This window comes from Centroberyx gerrardi, chromosome 9 (assembly GCF_048128805.1).
Source record: "Centroberyx gerrardi isolate f3 chromosome 9, fCenGer3.hap1.cur.20231027, whole genome shotgun sequence".
In the NCBI taxonomy this organism is placed as follows: Eukaryota; Metazoa; Chordata; class Actinopteri; order Beryciformes; family Berycidae; genus Centroberyx; species Centroberyx gerrardi.
This window is the reverse complement of record NC_136005.1, coordinates 28,328,352-28,345,926: the sequence shown is the minus strand read 5'-3', so window position 1 is coordinate 28,345,926 and position 17,575 is coordinate 28,328,352. Positions and strand designations below refer to the sequence as shown.

Below are 17,575 nucleotides of genomic sequence, written 5' to 3'. Positions count from 1 at the left end.
TTTGGACAATTGAAGATGGGAAAAATGTCAACTGAATAAATTTTTTCATTATCAATTTAGAAGTAATCAAAGAACACACATTTGACAGTGAGCGTTATGCTGAAATTCATTTATTTCTCTACACTGTTTTTTGTGAAGGAGAAACTAATATTAAATGAGAGATTTTATTTCATATTTGTGACTGTTTTTGTTCTGTGGGGTTCATTTTTTTTATATACAAAAAGCAACAGAGTACTACAACTAAATCAACGACTTGCATATTGCTGCATGAGAAGAAATGACATGAAAAAAGTATCACAATTATCAGCAGTGAAAAAACAATCATCAAAAGAAGAGCCACCGTTCCCTGTTCTGTGATGACTGTTTTTTGTCTTAATGGAACAACGTGAGGGAGAAGCAACAGATGAAAAAGATGTGTAAAACTGAATTTAAAATCAAATACTTCCTCATTCAGTTATGGCCAGTGTGTGCACAAATAAAAAAAGATGGTTCACATCAAAAGCATTGTATTGAGGCTTACGGCATTTCACTTTTTTCTATTTTCAATTCTACGCACAAACGTTTAGGCAAAGTCCAAGTCAGCCTTACTTAATGAGCCTGCACACTGAGATTGATAAATTAAAAAAAAAAAAGTTGTAAGTAAGAGAATCCTAGATGCTACGTTTTAAGTGCGGACCATCTTTTTTCGTTTGACTGTGCTGTTCCACTATTTCTACACGCCAAACAAAGTCTGTGGAAAACATAATGAAGCCACCCGGGTTTGGACACTTTGTTGATCCTGCAGAGAGCGAAAAGATTTTGTACTGCTTCACTAGTTTGGCGGTGCTAGGTATGACCGATCACATTGATTTCTGAGGAATGAGAAAGGACGTGGGACTGCTGACAACAACGCTGGTGTTCCGGGTCTAAAAACAGACGGTGACAGAGGGATCTGGATCCTGGTTGAGGGTAGGGAGGTGGTTGTTTGACGCATTTTGATGACATCACTCTGCGGGAGGGGCCTCCTGAGGTTCCCGATTGACTGAAGCAAAAGATAATTATTATTGTTACATTTTGTTGTGCAATTATTGTTCCATCTGACAGACAGTAATCTAAACAGTGTTCAATCATGAAATTTTAATCCTAAGTGTCAACACAACAGAGAAGTTACTGTAAGACTGTTCATGTCGTACCTTCCTCGCGTGCCTTCATGCGGGCAACAAAGTTGTAGCTCTTGTTCCTGCGGTAGTTCTCGTAAGGGTCGTCCAGTGACACCCCCACTCCTTTATACTGGTCCCACTTGTCCCTGACGTCTCCCCCCTTGATGGGGTCCTGGATGCCCTGCTCCTTGGCCCCCAGTCCCCCCGAACCACTCCAGCCTACACACAGGACGACACAAAATGAAGAATGGAAGGAAAGCAGGAAATCGGTTACAAAAAAGATAAACAAACATAATATCCTAAAGAAAATATTAAAAGGAGGGTGATGGAGAGTTTTTTGCATATTTTAGTACAGTAACAGTGAAAAACAGAAAATTTGTAGTCATTACCATTTTGCTATAGTAATCAGAGGTGTGGTTTTCATAGATGCCAGATAAGGACAAAATAGCTTAGAAAGTGAAAATTCCCCCCTCTTAAAATCTTAGCCTGAAAAAGTGAAATTCCCATGAATATTACATTTTGCAAGAAAACAAATGGAAACACAGGCATACCCATCTTCATGAGCAGCTGATGGCCCTTGTTCTCCTCCCCTAGCCTGTTGTCGGGAATAGTTTTGGCGGGGGTGGCGCCCAGACCTGACGTGGAGCTGGAGAGAGACCAAGAGGAGTAATGATGGACACTGCATCACAGCATATATAACAGATACGTGATGAAAGCAGAGAAGGGGAACAGTCAAGAGGATTTACGGTGGAGAGGTGCTGCGGGATTTGGGGGCGCCACGGCGTCTCTTGCCAGGTGAGCGAGAACGGGAACGGGATCTGGAGCGAGAGCGACTCCGAGACGACCCGGATCTACTCCTGGACCTAAAGAGAGAGAGAGGGGTTAAGGCATGGTCACGCTGTTCAGCCTTTTTCACACTGCCATTGCCTTTTTTACATGAAAGTCAATGGAAAGCGGCGGCATTGGAAAGGTATTGCAGCTGGCATATTTTTTTAGACAAAGCTGAATCGCAAGTAGATTTGTGCATGTCATTGTGTGTGTTTACTGACCTGGATCGTGAGTAGGAGCGGGAGCGGCTGCGGGAGTGGGAAGAGCGGGAACGCGACCTGGAGGACTTGGAGGAGTGAGAGCTGGAGCGAGACGACGACCTCCCTCTGCTGCGAGACCGACTCCTGGACCGACTGCCTCCGCGCGCACTGGGAGGAGGGAGAGCAAATGGTTAGATGAAAAGAAGATGTGAACTTGTGTGTCAGAAAAGATACAGACCGAGAGGACGCTCACCTGTTGCGTTTCTCCTGTCCCTTTTTCCTCCTGGCTCTCATCTTGGCTCTGAAGAACTCGTACAGGCCATTCTGTTCCCAGCCTTCACTGGTAGAGGAACAAACCACAGCCAGCTGTAAGCCTTGTGTCCAACAGCCACTTCTCTCTATAGCTAGCAGCACTACACAGATGCCTGTTTGAAGCACAGCTTGTGGCTATTGCTGGTGCTACGCAACTACTGAAACCCTGTTTGAAGACCAGTGCTCCTTCACTAGCAGCTGATATATTCAATAACTGGGTGTCTGCAAGTTTCATTGATTAAATTTAAGACTTAAGACCTTTTTAATGTGGCTACAATAAAATAGAGAACAGGGTATCTGCAGGTTTCAGAAAGTCAAATTAAAGTCAGTTACTTTGAATTCAATTCAAGCAAAATTAACACATGATGTCCAATTGTATGTCTTAAATCAAATAAAAAAAAAAGGTTTTGCATGGTGAAAAAATATGACCTCTAATACAGTAACTGTATTTAAGACATATTAATAAATTAAGGCCTTATATTTAGATAATTTCAGACTTTTTAAGGACCTGCGGATACCCTGAACAACTACCATATCAACTGCAGTCTTCAGCAATTTAGATATTGCACATGTCCAAATCACACCTTCAGTTTGAATCTAGTTGATCTTGCAGCCTTAGTGTAGGAGTGTGTACCTGTTTCGGGGCCTGTCGTGGGACGGGGGGCTGTAGAAAGCCTCCACAGCAGCTAGTAGCCGATCGCTGGGGGGCATGGGAGGGGGCAGCCGGATGTCTTTAGGATCCAGAGGCTTGTAGTCATGGTCCTCAAGCTGAACAACACACAAAGACAAGAGAGGACATCAACGGCCACTTTGGCGATCTAGAATCAGTCTTCTCTATCCTACAAGCTACTTTGGAAGTCTTGAATCAGTAAAATTCTGCGTCCATTTGATATCTTTGTGACTTACTTTAACCAGTGGAGCCATGAGGCCGGCCGGCAGGTCAAAGTAGGGTACGTTGGGCACCAGACTGGGGTCGTCGTGGGCCGGGGGCTGCCTGTGACGCATGTGGGGTGACTGGCCATTGAAGCCGTGGGGTGGTGGTCCGAATTCCGGGTGCTGGCCGCCGCCACCGCCGCCGCCGCCGCCGCCACCGCCACCGCCACCGCCACCGCCACCACCCCAGGGAGGATGCTCCGCCCCCATGCCCGGAGGAGGGAGCCTCTGGTTGGGATGGTGGTGGGGAGGAGGACCCATGTCTGGAACACAGAGATGGTTAAATGGTTGGAATACACAAGGAAATGTAAGTGCAGAAATTAAAAGCATTGCTCAAAACGGCTCTACTAAAGTGCGGATACTAATTATGACTCTCCACCTCTGTCCGCACCTCCAGGGTACTCTCCCTGGGCGTAGTCGAAGCGGTGCGGGGGGTATGGCGGCCTGTCGAAGTGGTGTCTGGGGGGAAAGTCGTCCTGCATGAAGCGTGGCGGGAAACGGCCGAAATTGTGGGGTGGCGGAGGGGGCTGGTTGAAGGGAGGCGGCTGCTGGTGGGGAGGGAAGGGCCCTCTGAAGTGGGGAGGTCTCTGCAGAAAGGGGTTTGAGGTAGAAACATACAGTCAACATGTAAATGAGAGAGAGATGAAACTTTAATGATCTGCGAGGGGAAATAGCATCCTTGCATGAGCAGGTCAAGTCATAAAATCAACAAATCAAGACTAGGATGTAGAGATAGCAATAAGTAGAGAATAGGATGTAGATAGCAATACAATAAATACAGGTATTAAAATAAATGGTGAAGAGGATAAGAGGATAGACAAAGAGGATATAAGGGGAAAGATAAGAGGATAAATGTCACCTAAGGCAAGTTTGTTTATTGAAAGCTCAGTAAATCAATGTGGGACTGAGAATTTTCCACAGTCTATAATCAAAATGTAAATAAAAACAGTAATGGGGTAAAAACAAAAGACACCAAACTTCATTTCACGCGTGGAACTTTAATAACTCACCAAGTCAAATATCTAGTACATGTAATGGCAACCTGCTGCATAAACCTGATTCTCATGATGTTACATTACATTGTAGCAAAAAGAAAGAAGGCAGACCAAACCAAACATCCACCACGTACCTGCATGCGCGGGGGGAACGGGGGCTCCCTCTGGCCCCAGGGCGGGGGCTGGTCAGGCTGGTTCCCCCACGGCGGCTGCTGGTCGTACTGGGAGTTCCAGGACGGGGGGCCGGGGTCGGAGCCGCCCGGCCCGCTCCAGGGGCCTCCTTCCCGGGGCGGGCCTCCGCTCCAGTTCCCCGGGTCCCTCTGCTCGTTCCACATGCCCTCATGGCTGTTCCAGGGAGGGCAAGGAGGTGGGGGCTGGTTCGGGTCAAAGGGAGGCTGGCGGAAGTAAGGTAAGAGAAGACATGAGAGTGGCCTCTTGTCCAAGTCCAAGCTTCAGTAGGGTTTACTTTAGGCTCCCACAACACTCACACCTCAAGAAATGTTTTTACTTTGGCCCGATATGATTTTAGTCATGATAGTTCAGACAATGCATATGCTGCTATGAATCCTTCTGAGGTTGACATACCAGTTCACATATCATCGTCTAGACACATTGGAACATGTTTTCTTTCCGGCGCAGCTTTTCTGGAACAGCTTCTTACCGGCTGGTTGGGGTTCCAGGGGCCCATGTGCTGGGGGTCGTACCAGGTGGGCTTGGTGGAGGGGATGTCTGGGGGCCCGCTGGGGTTGCTGGGGTCCTGCTGTCTGGACGAGGCTCCGTCAAACTCCCCTGGAGGAGGGCCTGACACTGACATGGAGGCCTTCACATCTGCTGCTCACAACACACACAAACACCAATATGTTATAGCGCAAATGTACAACATACATACATGCACACACAAAATATTTTGTGAAATTTGTGTGTGTGTGTGTTCTCACCAGGTTGTGAGGCCATGGGTGAGGCCTTGTCAGCCTCAGCAGGGGTAGCCAGCTGTCCCACGGCGGCAGGCGGCTGCTGTTGGTGCTGCTGCTTCAGGCTGGTCACAAACTCCTCATGCTGGGTCTTCAAGGACTGGATCTGCTGCTGGAAGGCCAGCTGGACCGGCTGCACCACCGCCGCATACTCCGTTATCAGAGACGCCTGGCAGAGAGGCAAAAGGTTAGTAAAAATGAGAGAGTGGAGCAGTGTTAACAGGGAATAAACCTCAATGAGTCTTGGTCCTCTCACCTGGTACTGGCCCAGGCCCAGTGCTGGGTTCTGGAGCTGCTGAATGGTCACCTCATCAAAGTAGCCGTTCTTCTCCCAAAGCTGCAACAGCTGGAGAGGGAGGGAGGATGGGAAAGAGGAAAAAAAGAACTTTGGATTCAACTTTCCAGTGCTCCAATTTCCATTTGTTTTTTTAAATGATGGAGTTTGAGTTTTAATAAAAGGAACACAGTAGAACCAGCAGAAAGTGCAGAAGGAGCTGTTTTCACCGAAGCTGTGTATGGGGGCATGGGTTTACCGATATATGGGGCCAATATTGGCCAGATCACATCTGGTAAGTATACATGAATGTGTTTTATTGTTATTATTAGGGGTTTCAGTGGAGAGTTTTAGTGTCCCATGGTCTAAATGCTGTTTCCATAATTTCTGTCTGTTTACCCTGGTGATCTTCTGCTGCTTGTCTTCCTCTACAGCCAGGAAGCTGGTGCAGTAGATGGGAACCACCACCTTCTGCAGCGCTGCCAGCAAGTCCCGCTGCTGCTTCCGCTGGCTGCGAGGACACAATACAACACAGCACGCGTTACAACAGGAATATAATGAGAGCTGCTGAAAAACAGTGTTCTCCTTCAACCTTCCCACTGTAAATAAAAGATAAGGTTAAGGTAATTTGTTTCTGACCACACATTGTTATTAGACGAGAGGCGTACCATGAGCACTTATAACCCATTGTACAGTATCACTCCACCTTGTTTACATTTAATTTGTTCACTTCATTCAATGGTATGAAGCAAGCAAGCAAGCAACCGACAACCATGTTTATTGCTTAGCAATGGGAACTACATTTTTGTTGGCAGAGGGCCAAAATACACCCTTGTTTGTTCAATGTTTGATACCATTTTAAAAATGTTCTAAATGTCGTATAAAAGCAGTAACATACAAGAACACTCCAACACACATGAATGACAAAAACCACAATATAGCACTCCCTTGTGTATATTATTGCTTAATTATTCTGGTTTTCTGAGATTAGGACTGAACTGACTCAGACATTAGGTGTGTGTGTGTATTTATGTATGTCTACCAGTGATGGAGGACGTCATTGGTCAGATAGATGAGATGAAGGCGGAGCTCGAAGTGCGCTGTGTCAGCGGTGATGCGGTTGCGGAGATGTGACGTCATCAGTTCACAGTGCGGTGGAGACTTGGCATTAGTGAACATCCAGTTCTTACCAGCCTAAGAGCGAGACAGACCCACGCACAGGGAGAGAGAGTTATGGTGAGGGAGATTATTTTAGAGTCCCACCTTTTAAGAATCTATGTACATAACCAGTAGCAACACTCAAAAATCAATCTGTGATACTGTGGGCTTACAGAGATGGCGTCTTTAGTGCAGGTGTCTATGATGGGCTGCAGCAGGTTGTCAAACTCCGAGACGTCCAACTGAGTTTCCAGCAGCAGTTTCTGGGTCTGCTGCTCCATCGCCAGAGCTATGGCTGCTGTCACTTGCTCCTACATGGAGAAGGGCCGAGAAAAATGGATCAGTCAAGTCATATCAATCATTCGCTCAGCTCAACACTTTGGACACCTCCTAACAAGAATATGAGTTATTAAATCTGACAACAGTAGCCAAGCCAGTCTAGTGTGAGATGCTTGTCACTGTGGGGTTCATAGTCTGGCGAACAATAAATAGACTGGCCATCCAAAGTGTGAGTATCTTATATCTCATTAATATCTACATTTTGTATTTGTGCTCATTTGCAACTTTGTTATTCTACACGATTCCCCAAACTGTCCTGTGCAGCTATTCCTGTCCACAGTATATAAGGTACACTGACTGAAATACTATTTTATTTTAAAGGGAATTCCTGTAGGTCAGAGACTTTTCCACCCTGATATTGAATATGGACAGCTTTAAACCAAAAATACTGATGTCAGTCTAGCCGGCTCTGTACCTGTCTGAGTGTGAGCAGATGCTGCTCCTGCTGCTGCAGATTCCACTGGCTCTGCTGGATGAGCTCTTCCACAGAGGGCGTGGCCGGTGGAGGGATGGGAGGCGGAGCGATGATGGGCATCACCGGCGGAGGGACATCAACCACGTCTTTGGCTCCCGGGTTGTACATGTCTGCAAAACAACAGCAGGGAGGGTGAGCGCCTGATGGAGGCGTGGTAAAGCCTAGGTTTCAGGGCTGGTATTCAAAGGCTTGATGTTGTGCGAGTGCTGAGCTGATGTAGAGAAAGATGCATTGGGTGTATCATGTAAAGGCAGAATTTATGTCGTTTTGTCAGTGCCACACAAGCAGTTTCCAATCAAAGTCAAATACGATGTAAATAGGCTTATATACAGCAAGCAGATGACATTTTCCAGGAGCAAAGCAGAATAGTGAACAAAGGGAATTCATTGTACATGCAACTGCAACCCAAAACCAGAAAATAATGAAGCGACGAGGTTTCCAAAAACAGAGCACATTAGACCAGACAACTACAGTAGGGCTGCACAATTATTTAAAACAAAAACTAAATTATCCAAATTGCAATATTGAAATTTTCCAACTCCTAATCTTTCATTATACTTAAACATAGAAAATCATATCCTCATCAACCCCCTGCACTCCACCCCTACATTTTTTTCCAAGAGCTGAGAGGGAAATTATGTAGAAACCCATGTACACGTGAATTTATATAATGACCCAACATCCCTGATTTTTGTGAAAATCATGCAGCCGTAAACTACAGCCGCACTGAATCCCAAGCAGAAACAATCTGCTACATCTGATACCTTGCTCAAAAACAGTCAAAACTCAAAAAGAAAAAACATACTGACATGAAAAATGCAACTGAAAACAAACCAAAGAGCTTTCAAGCACAGGTGTGATAATGTCCAGCAACAGAATGTGCAAAAACAAAATGTGACTTTCCAACTGTTATTTCAAATTCATCTGACAAAGCTGGTTCCAAATAAATACCTTCAGCCTTATACTCCTCCCCATCGTGGGCAGAGGGATCTATGTGGAGAAAAGCAAACTTTAATGCATTTAAGTGGCATTACATGAGTGAGAGTAGAACTCCATGCAACACTGCAGAACACTGTATTTACTTTTGGTAATTTGACCATCATCGGAGTGTGCCAATAACGGTCCAATGACTAAAACCTTACTGTACGTTCACACTGTGAGCAACTTGGTTGATGGTTGCTCTATCCTGACAGATTGTGGGTAGGGCAAGAGGCTCTGGTTCCATCTATGTAGTGGTCTTGTGCAGCTACAAGGTTTTGGTATTGCCTTTCATAATGTTACATTGTTTTGTTAATTAAGTACCATTAATAGAAAATAAACAGTAAAAAAAAAATCTGTAAAATGACTTCCGTGTTTACCATCAACCTCAACGATGGATGCAACTGTTCTCTCCAAGCATTTTTTTTTGAGACATTTATTGCTGTAGTCTTTGAAATAAAAGTTTGAATGGCTGGAATCAACTTCTCATCCATTTTGCACTTGCCAGGCAGAGCTATTGTTCATGAAACAAAATCATATCGGTAGGGAGATAAGGAAGTATGGAAATCTTATTCGGCTGTTGACGGCCGATGGCCGTGAGGTTCATCCGTGGCCAACTTTTCTCAGGCGACAAGCTCGTTGACCGCCCGCACATGGGCCGAGTTTCCCTGGTGGCTCAGCTCTACAGGAAATGAATGGACTTCTGGTGACTTATTGATCGTGTTGCTCACTGGGTGAACGCATTCTTATTGTCATAAATACAGTGGTGATTTGCAATGCAGTCGTTGCACGGACTTCTTTTTTTTTTTTTTTTTTAAATCTATTGATATTTTCTGCTTTTGCGCCTGCAACAAAGACATCTTAGGTGTGGAGATACTCGTTTTCAGTGGCATTACATTAGCTACTCACAGAGGTCCTAGCTAGCAAGCCAGAAAGCATTCAGGTCTGGCCTCCTTGTATCAATTATGACAAGTATATAAGCACACAGAACATTTCATTTGGTCCAGAAGAGGCTTGGATGAATAAATATCAATGGTTAAGTTATAAGCTAGGCCAAACGTTTTAGGCCTAGGCTACCAATAGCCTAGTTTCCACTATAAGGCCAGAAAGGACTAGCCAGTGTTTATGTCACTGAGTCATGTTGTTCAGTGTTTATGTGGTTTTGGATCTTGTTTCCAACACCACTGATTACAGAGTTAGGCTATTGTTTCAAAGAAACAAGTGGCGCCTTCTGTCCCAAGTGATATACATTTCCTTTCAGCTCTGGTAAGCTCCGGTTGGCCCTGCTGTGAAAACATGGCCTGTTGGATGAATGGTAGTTTGTGGTTGTACTGCTGCTCCGCTACAGACCAAAGTTGAAGTGTGTTAGTAGACATTAAGCTAGCCTCTGCAGGATGAACTAGAAGAGTGTGACTAAACATAGGCTTGGTAGAGACACTACTAGAGGAGGCTCTGAAGGCCTATCAACAAAAGGGAAAATCCACTCTAAAACAGAATTCATGTTATTCCTGTGATCTTGGACAATTAAGTCTAGATTTGTCAACAGGAGTGTCTTCCAAAACACAAACAACAGAGCCCAGACTCTCTTGATGAAGGTGCTCAAGGTGTTCTGATTGGCGAAAATATTGCCCTCTGATTAATTGGTTATACGGGGCATGGCTTCAGAAATTTTAACCATAATCTATGGGTTGAAGAAATACTACATTTCCATATTTGCAACTGTATGGACTTTGTGATGTGGATTCATTTTGGTTTCAATTACCTGAATTTGTTGTGTAAATCTTTGATTTACTCACATGCAGGTAATTTGTTGAAATGAACTACATTTTTATGACAGTTTATAGGACGGTTCCTTCTTATTAGGTACATTCCAATTGTAGTTGTTTATTATTATGATTTCATTCAGCAGGCAACAAGTTGGTTATATGTAAAGATAGTATATTGACCCATCAAATAAATGTCAAATTTAAAATGATAGCTGAAAATGCTCTGTCTCCATTTCATGAAAATGCAGGCTATATTTCACTATTTTTAAATGCCGCTGAATACTGTTGAAAGCTCTTGGACCCATGGAATATTTTTTTTTTCAGTGGAAAGCTGAAGGGACTAACTTTCACTACACAAAGTCACTAAAAATCATTGTGCATGAAGCAGCTACAGATTTTGTCTGTCGATTCAAGCCTTGACTCTCAGCTTTCTAGTTGAGGGACAGAACTAATGATCATTAATGAACGCTCCCAGATCACACAAATATCTTTATACGAATTCAGTTTTGGGGTGGACTGTCTCTTTAACTACATACGCTGCTGTTGCTCGATAGCAAGCTTGCACTTGTAGTAGCCGAAGTATTCCCCTCCGAAGAGAAAGGAGAACTTGGGGTTGTCCTTCTGTTTCTCCATCGTCATCTTTTCAAACTCCGGCCCATTTCGAGCCACAAATTGGGCCAGCTTGTCAATCACATTCCTCAGCTCTTGATCTGCACCAGGAAAAAAAAAATAAAAGTAGGTGGTGATCAGTCCATCAGTGACAGGAAACAGATGAAGAACACAGGACAGCAACAAATTTCCAGGGTCTTCTTTGCCTCGTAAACAGTTGAGTGGCAGTGTTTCACCTATATTTTTATGTAGAAGTCAGTGGTTGGGAGTAATTCTGGTTCTGGCTGAACATCTGTCCCTGTTTGGGTTCACGTTTGACTGTAGTGCTATATCACAAAACCGTTGGAATATGATATAACACATTATAATGTGCTTTGTTGTGGAATAAAAGAGTTAATTTTACACATGATCTTATTATTTGTTTATGTTTGGGGGAAACGTGGCTAAAATATGTAGATCTCTTACTAAATTTGACACTTTCTCTGGCAGTGCTCATGCTTTTAATGGCCTACCACAACGGATATGAATGAAAAATGTATGTAGAGGAAGCACTAGATGGTCCACTTAAATCTTTTTATTCTGACCACCTACATTAAATATGCTAGATCTTTTACAAGTACATTGTATTTGATCATATAAACTGTTGTTATGCTCTTAAGGAATCTTAATTCAATCCCTGTGCAAAACATATTACTCTGGCAACATTATCCCCTCTGCCTTCCTAAAAGCCCTGGTTTTCATGCTACTGATTTCTAATCATTTTTGTTGGGACAGCATAGTTTTATTTTCTTAGAGACATTAAAACAACTCAGGAGTAGCCTGAGGCAGGTAGGAAGAGTTTAACTATCCCTGTTTAGTCGCACATAATTGTTAATATCACTACATGAAGGAAAGACTGATAAGATAGAGGATTTGTTTGTTGATGCCAAGGTGGAAGTTGTTTTGTCAACAGCACAACCAGAACAACTGAAGAAGCAGTGGTTTTGAACATTTAACATAATTAGCTGTGGCTCATTTCAACAAACCTCCCTTTAACAAATCCCATTTCAATGATTTCCTATGTGACTTATCAGGGATTTGATAACACCAAAAACAGCAAATGAAGGGAAAGCATAATAGCAGCAAACCCAAGGGGAAATGAATGAGGGCTGTGAGAGCTAAAATTCTTAAATGAACAACGAAATGACTGTTCACAAGCACAAACCGCAACATAACGCATTCACTGATTTATCAATTATCATATTAACTAGGTGCGTGGCTGTAGTCAAAGTCTTTTTAAAAGTACGTAGTTTTAACAGCTAGCTAGCTAGCTGAAATGCTAAAAGCAGCGGTAGCCAGCAGCTCCAAGTAGCATGGCAGCAAGCTAACGTTCAATGAAAATCAAGTAACACTGCGCACTGCTCACCTTCAGGAGGTTTAGGGATATCCATGTTTGTGTTCAGTTACAGCGAACACGCTGAACCTTAACAGACACTCCAGAAGTGAAGTATATGTATTTCACTTATTCGAATATTATAAAATTGTCCTAAAAATACTTGCATTCCCAAATCAATGTACACCGGAAGTGCTATAAAAGAGTAAGGGTTAGAGCGCCACGAAAAAAAGTAGCAGTTTATCTGCAGCGCCACCTGTGGTTGGGCGGAGGATAACAGCTCAACGTCTTTTTTTTCCCTCAACATGCAACATTCAAATACAACAAACCGTTTACCAGTTTAAGTGTATCTGCATAACAGATTGATCATAAAAAATCAGACACAATAGATGCTTAAAATATTCAGAAAACATCTATAAAATACATGATTTTAGGATAGGATAGGACTTTATTGATCCCCATAGGGATATTGCAGCATTAAAGCAGGAAGAATGCGCAAAGACAGTGCACTAATTAATAAACTTTGTATATGTGTACAATGTATATGTGTATACACACACACACACACACACACACACACACACACACACATATACATATATATATATATATATATATATATATATAATAGCGCAGTTTTATGACTCCCCTCCAGAGCAAAGTAATCAAACTTTTATAGTACTATGCTAGACTTAGTAGGGATTCTCCCAACATTTTAATGTTGTGGACTCCCCTATTATATGTTCTACCTATTCAACTCAACAGAGCAAATGGTTGGCTGGTACACTCTGATACATGCAGAAAGAATATGATGTCTACCGTATGTATATTTCTTTCTTTTTTTTTTAAGATTCATTTTTTTAAAGATTGTTTTTTGGGCATTTTTGCCTTCATTTGATAGTTGACAATGAAGATAGACAGGACAAAGAGACACAGAGAGAGAGAGAGAGGGGGAGATGACATGCGACAAAGGTCCCAGGCCAGTTCGGAAACCCCAGGCGTCGTGGTTATGTGGTACCAAGGAGGTTTTATAGTATCTGTGGTACACACCTTACCTTGAGTCACACCACCAGCAACTTGGTTGATGGGTTGCTTATATGTGACACTTTGTGGGCGGTCAGGCTGAACGCAATACAGCCTGATCTGAAATTTTGTGGAATGAGCACAATCTCTTAAAATGCAAATAAAATGCTCTGTGCACTAACAGTGACAGAAATACGCGTTCCCACCACAAAAGAATTATGTGAAAGAAGCACGACTAGAAACAGGAAGCAGTATGACATTGAATTAATGCGGTGGAAAGTACAGGTGTTGTGGTTGAGGTAAGCATTTGCCTTAAAGGAATAGTTCACCCAAAAATGAAAATTCAGTCCTTATCTACTCACCCCCATGCCAGTAGAAAATCGGGTTAAGTTTGTTAGTCCATACAACAGTCCCGGAGCTATGGACTACCAAACTTTACCCAATTTTCTATTTTCATTTTGGGTGAACTATTCCTTTAAACTCAGACGACCCAGGTTCGATTCCCAACTCATACCAAGAAGTTGTCTACCATGAGTAAAGTTTTAATTTCTACCTAAAGTTTTCCTAATTTATTGCGTACCAACGTATCTCTTCAATATGGCACCAACATGAACTACCATATCATGCAGAGCACTGGTGCAAGACAGTGGCCTGGATGGCCACAGATAGGGCAGAATTCACCTTCTGTGCGACCTCTTTCCCAACCAACTGGGTAAGTTCCACTGAGCTCACAGATTTCTGCACCTGGACCTCTAGATGGTAAATGGACTGCATTTATGTAGCGCTTTTCTAGTCTACCGACCACTCAAAGCGCTTTACAACAATGCCTACATTCACCCATTCAGACACACATTCATACACCGATGGCGGCAAGCTACCACGCAGGGTGCTGGCGCAACCATCGGGAGCAATTTGGGGTTCAGTATCTTGCCCAAGGACACTTCGACATGTGGACTGGAGGAGCCGGGGATCAAACCACTGACCTTCTGATTAGTGGATGACCCGCTCTACCTCCTGAGCCACAGCCGCCCCTAGAGCATCAGCAAAACATTTATGAAGCAAATCTCCGAGGCTGGCATTGATGCATTCCTCAAGCACACTCAAGAAATCCGTGACTGTCTGTGAAGTTACAGTCTGCTCTGTGGGACAGGAGCTCCTGGACCTCCTCTGATGTAACTGTAAGCAAAAGGCATTAGAGCATCCAGGATAGACGTGGAGACCAACTGAACGATCGATGGCACAGTCGACGGTGCCAGCTGCCATCATTTGCCACTGCTCTGGAGTCAGGTTATCCAGGCACTGGGTGACCAGAGGGCAGAGGGCCATAATATTGCGTCTCTGGAATCCTGCTTGGTCCTTGCCTTTATTCTGCTGATTTTCCACAAGATCTATGATCAAAATCTTGGAATCCTCAGCATCCATAGAATCCGTGCTAGGATGCGGATGCATAGCATCCATCCTAGGATGGTATGAATGCGTTTGTTACCTTGCTATCACTTTGCTCCTCTGTTCACTTGGCACTCGCTTCTAGTGCTTCGCTTGTCCGCATCGTTTGATTTATGAGCTCCACAGCTTAGACAGCCCCTATTTATAGACTTCTGGGCCGAGAAATGCCTACGTCATAAACGTCCAACCTGGGTAAGGATAAGGATGCACTTGATGATCCCCTAGGGGAAATTGCAGCGTTAAAGCAGGTAGGACACGCAAGGACAGTACACTAATGAATAATAAACAATATATGTGTATAATGTGTATATACATATATATATATACTGCATATGTATAATAGTGCAGTTTTATGACTCTTGTTCATCAAGGCAGCTCAACATCTAGCAAAATAATATTTTTTTCTTGGGTTTCATCAGATTAGATGCAGTGATGGTGTATTGTTCCCCTCCAGAGCAAAGTAATCAAACTTTTATAGTACTTAGAGTCGTGGTTCTCCCAACATTTTAATGTCATGGACTCCCCTATTACATGTTCTACCTATTCAACTCAACAGAGCGAATGGTTGGCTGGTATACTTCGATATATGCAGAAAAAATATGTCTACTGTAGATATACAGTATATTTATTTATTTATTTATTTATTTTTTAAAGATTGTTTTTTGGGCATTTTTGCCTTTATTTTATTTTATTTTTGCCTTTAGTTGACAATGAAGATAGACAGGACAGAGAGAGAGAGAGAGAGTGAGAGAGAGAGAGAGAGAGAGAGAGAGAGAGAGTGGGGGGGGGGGGGGGGGGGGGGGATATGACAGGCGACAAAGGTCCCAGGCCAGATTGGAAACCCCGGGCGTCGTGGTTATGTGGTACCAAGGAGGTTTTATAGTATCTGTGGTACACGCCTTACCTTGAGTCACACCACCAGCAACTTGGTTGATGGGTCGCTTATATGTGACACTTTGTGGGCGGTCAGGCTGAACGCAATACAGCCTGATCTACTCCTGAAATTTTGTGGAATGAGCACAATCTCTTAAAATGCAAATAAAATGCTCTGTGCACTAACAGTGAGAGAAATACACGTTCCCACCACAAAAGAATTATGTGAAAGAAGCACAACTAGAAACAGGAAGCAGTATGACATTGAAATAATGCGGTGGAAAGTGCAGGAGTTGTGGCTGAGGTAAGCATTTGCGTTAAACTCAGACGACCCAAGTTCGATTCCCAACTCATACCAAGAAGATGTCTACCATGAATGAAATTATCTCCCTTAAATTTTGGATTGAGAATTTACTTTCAAAAGCATACAGTAGTCAAAAAAAAAATACTTTGTGCCAACAATGTTGAACAGAAGGCAAAAACTGCAACTTCGCCCTCAGGCTGAATTAGCTGCTTAGAGCCTGTTCCACGAAGCTAACACATACACACACACACACACACACACCCCACTGAGCACAAGTGATTTCAAAGTTGCGTCTACGCTTTGGCTCTTATATAGCCCAGGATCAGTTTGGCTATAAAGACCTGTTTTAGACCAATTGATAAATACATTAATACATTAACATGCATAAACATATCAAAACTATGCACCTGATAAGTCCATATGTACAAGATATTTTTTGTAATTTACCCCAGAATCTGCTTGTCTCAGTTTGGTTACATATAGCCCACTTTTAGCCCAATGGGAATAAGATTACTGTATGTCTAAAATGCTTAAACATAGCATAAATTGCTTTAAACTTATAGGACATTGTGCTAAAATAGTATATGGCTCAAATTGAAGTTTGAGGAACCAACCACTGTAAAACACTAAGGAAGAATAAGTCGGCAGTGTTCTATACCCTGTACGTCCACGGCGTCAACGGATTTCAAATAAGAAGCATCCCGCCAGGAATAACTCTAATCTAACTCCCTGCAGCACACATTCACGTGACAAAAAGTGGTGAACAGAGCGACCCACCGACATTGCGATACATAGCTGTCGCATGACTAGAAATAGTGTTCTTCCTTGGAAGTTTTTACATTCTGCATTTATTTTTCTTTCATTGTTTATCTGATTTGTATTTTTTTTTTTTTTTTTTTATCATTTTCATCTATTTTGTTATAATATGAAGCTGTCCTCACAAAAAAAAAAACTGGTTAGGGTTGAAAAGTGAAAGTTTACCTCTACATCATATCTTAGCCAATTGAACGTCATCGTTGAAATTATGTCGACACTACGTCTCAGCTAAACTTTCTACTAAACTTCTGCGAAACTTTCACTTTTCAACCCCATGCCATGTAACCATAGACTGTAGCATGTAACCTTAATTTAGCCTAGACGGCTGTAAACCATTTAGACCTATTTTAAACAGCTAATGAACCTAAAATTGCTCAGTGGGTCAGTTTCCTACCTTGTGAGGTTTATCAATTGCACTATATTTAATTGTGAACCCTGTTTGAAATTTACACTCCACCGCATTCTGCCTTTGCTTTGAATTTGCACGCGACATGCAAGCCAGCCGCTATGGAATGCTATGGGCTGTGGCAAGCGTTGATAGCTGCTAGCTACTAGCTGCTCAACACATGGCCTGTGTCTAGTAGCTAGCTACAGGCTGTGGCTGGCTAGCTGCTAATGGCAGATGCTCCCTCTCTCTCTCACACACATACACAATTTGTACTTTCCCTTGCCCTCTTTGGGTATTGATAAAAGCAAACATAGAGTCCTTGCGCAAGAGACAGAATTCTATTGTGTATTTTTGGTGCGTCGGCCCATATAGACAA

The 17,575-nt window shown here is 43.0% G+C and overlaps 1 protein-coding gene across 3 annotated transcripts; it reads right to left on the bottom strand.

The window, feature by feature from the left end:
- Positions 1-94: 94 nt before the first annotated feature.
- On the bottom strand, positions 95-12,524 carry cherp (calcium homeostasis endoplasmic reticulum protein). Of its 3 annotated transcripts, XM_071918313.2 has the most exons (20): positions 12,383-12,524; positions 10,905-11,078; positions 8,576-8,614; positions 7,565-7,734; positions 6,984-7,121; positions 6,695-6,846; positions 6,052-6,163; positions 5,635-5,724; positions 5,346-5,547; positions 5,069-5,238; positions 4,542-4,802; positions 3,792-3,999; positions 3,386-3,675; positions 3,114-3,247; positions 2,421-2,507; positions 2,189-2,335; positions 1,886-2,002; positions 1,691-1,785; positions 1,173-1,358; positions 95-1,021 (listed from the first exon to the last, which is right to left on the bottom strand). In XM_071918313.2, the coding sequence occupies exons 1-20, from the start codon at positions 12,405-12,407 to the stop codon at positions 984-986; spliced, it is 2,835 nt and encodes a 944-aa protein (XP_071774414.2). In that variant the 5' UTR covers positions 12,408-12,524; the 3' UTR covers positions 95-983. The 3 variants fall into 3 exon arrangements, with proteins under 3 accessions (XP_071774414.2, XP_078141752.1, XP_078141753.1); XM_078285626.1 differs by lacking the exon at positions 8,576-8,614; XM_078285627.1 differs by lacking the exons at positions 8,576-8,614; positions 10,905-11,078.
- Positions 12,525-17,575: the final 5,051 nt, after the last annotated feature.

What these genes read in the sequence shown, in the direction of transcription:
- cherp (XM_071918313.2), bottom strand. Translation starts at nt 12,407, where the DNA reads ATGGATATCCCTAAACCTCCTGAAG. An exon ending in ACCCATGGCCTCACAACCTG is followed by an intron (nt 5,239 to 5,345) that starts GTGAGAACACAC and finishes TGTTGTGAGCAG; the next exon opens with CAGATGTGAAGGCCTCCATG. An exon ending in TCATGGCTCCACTGGTTAAA is followed by an intron (nt 3,248 to 3,385) that starts GTAAGTCACAAA and finishes TGTGTTGTTCAG; the next exon opens with CTTGAGGACCATGACTACAA.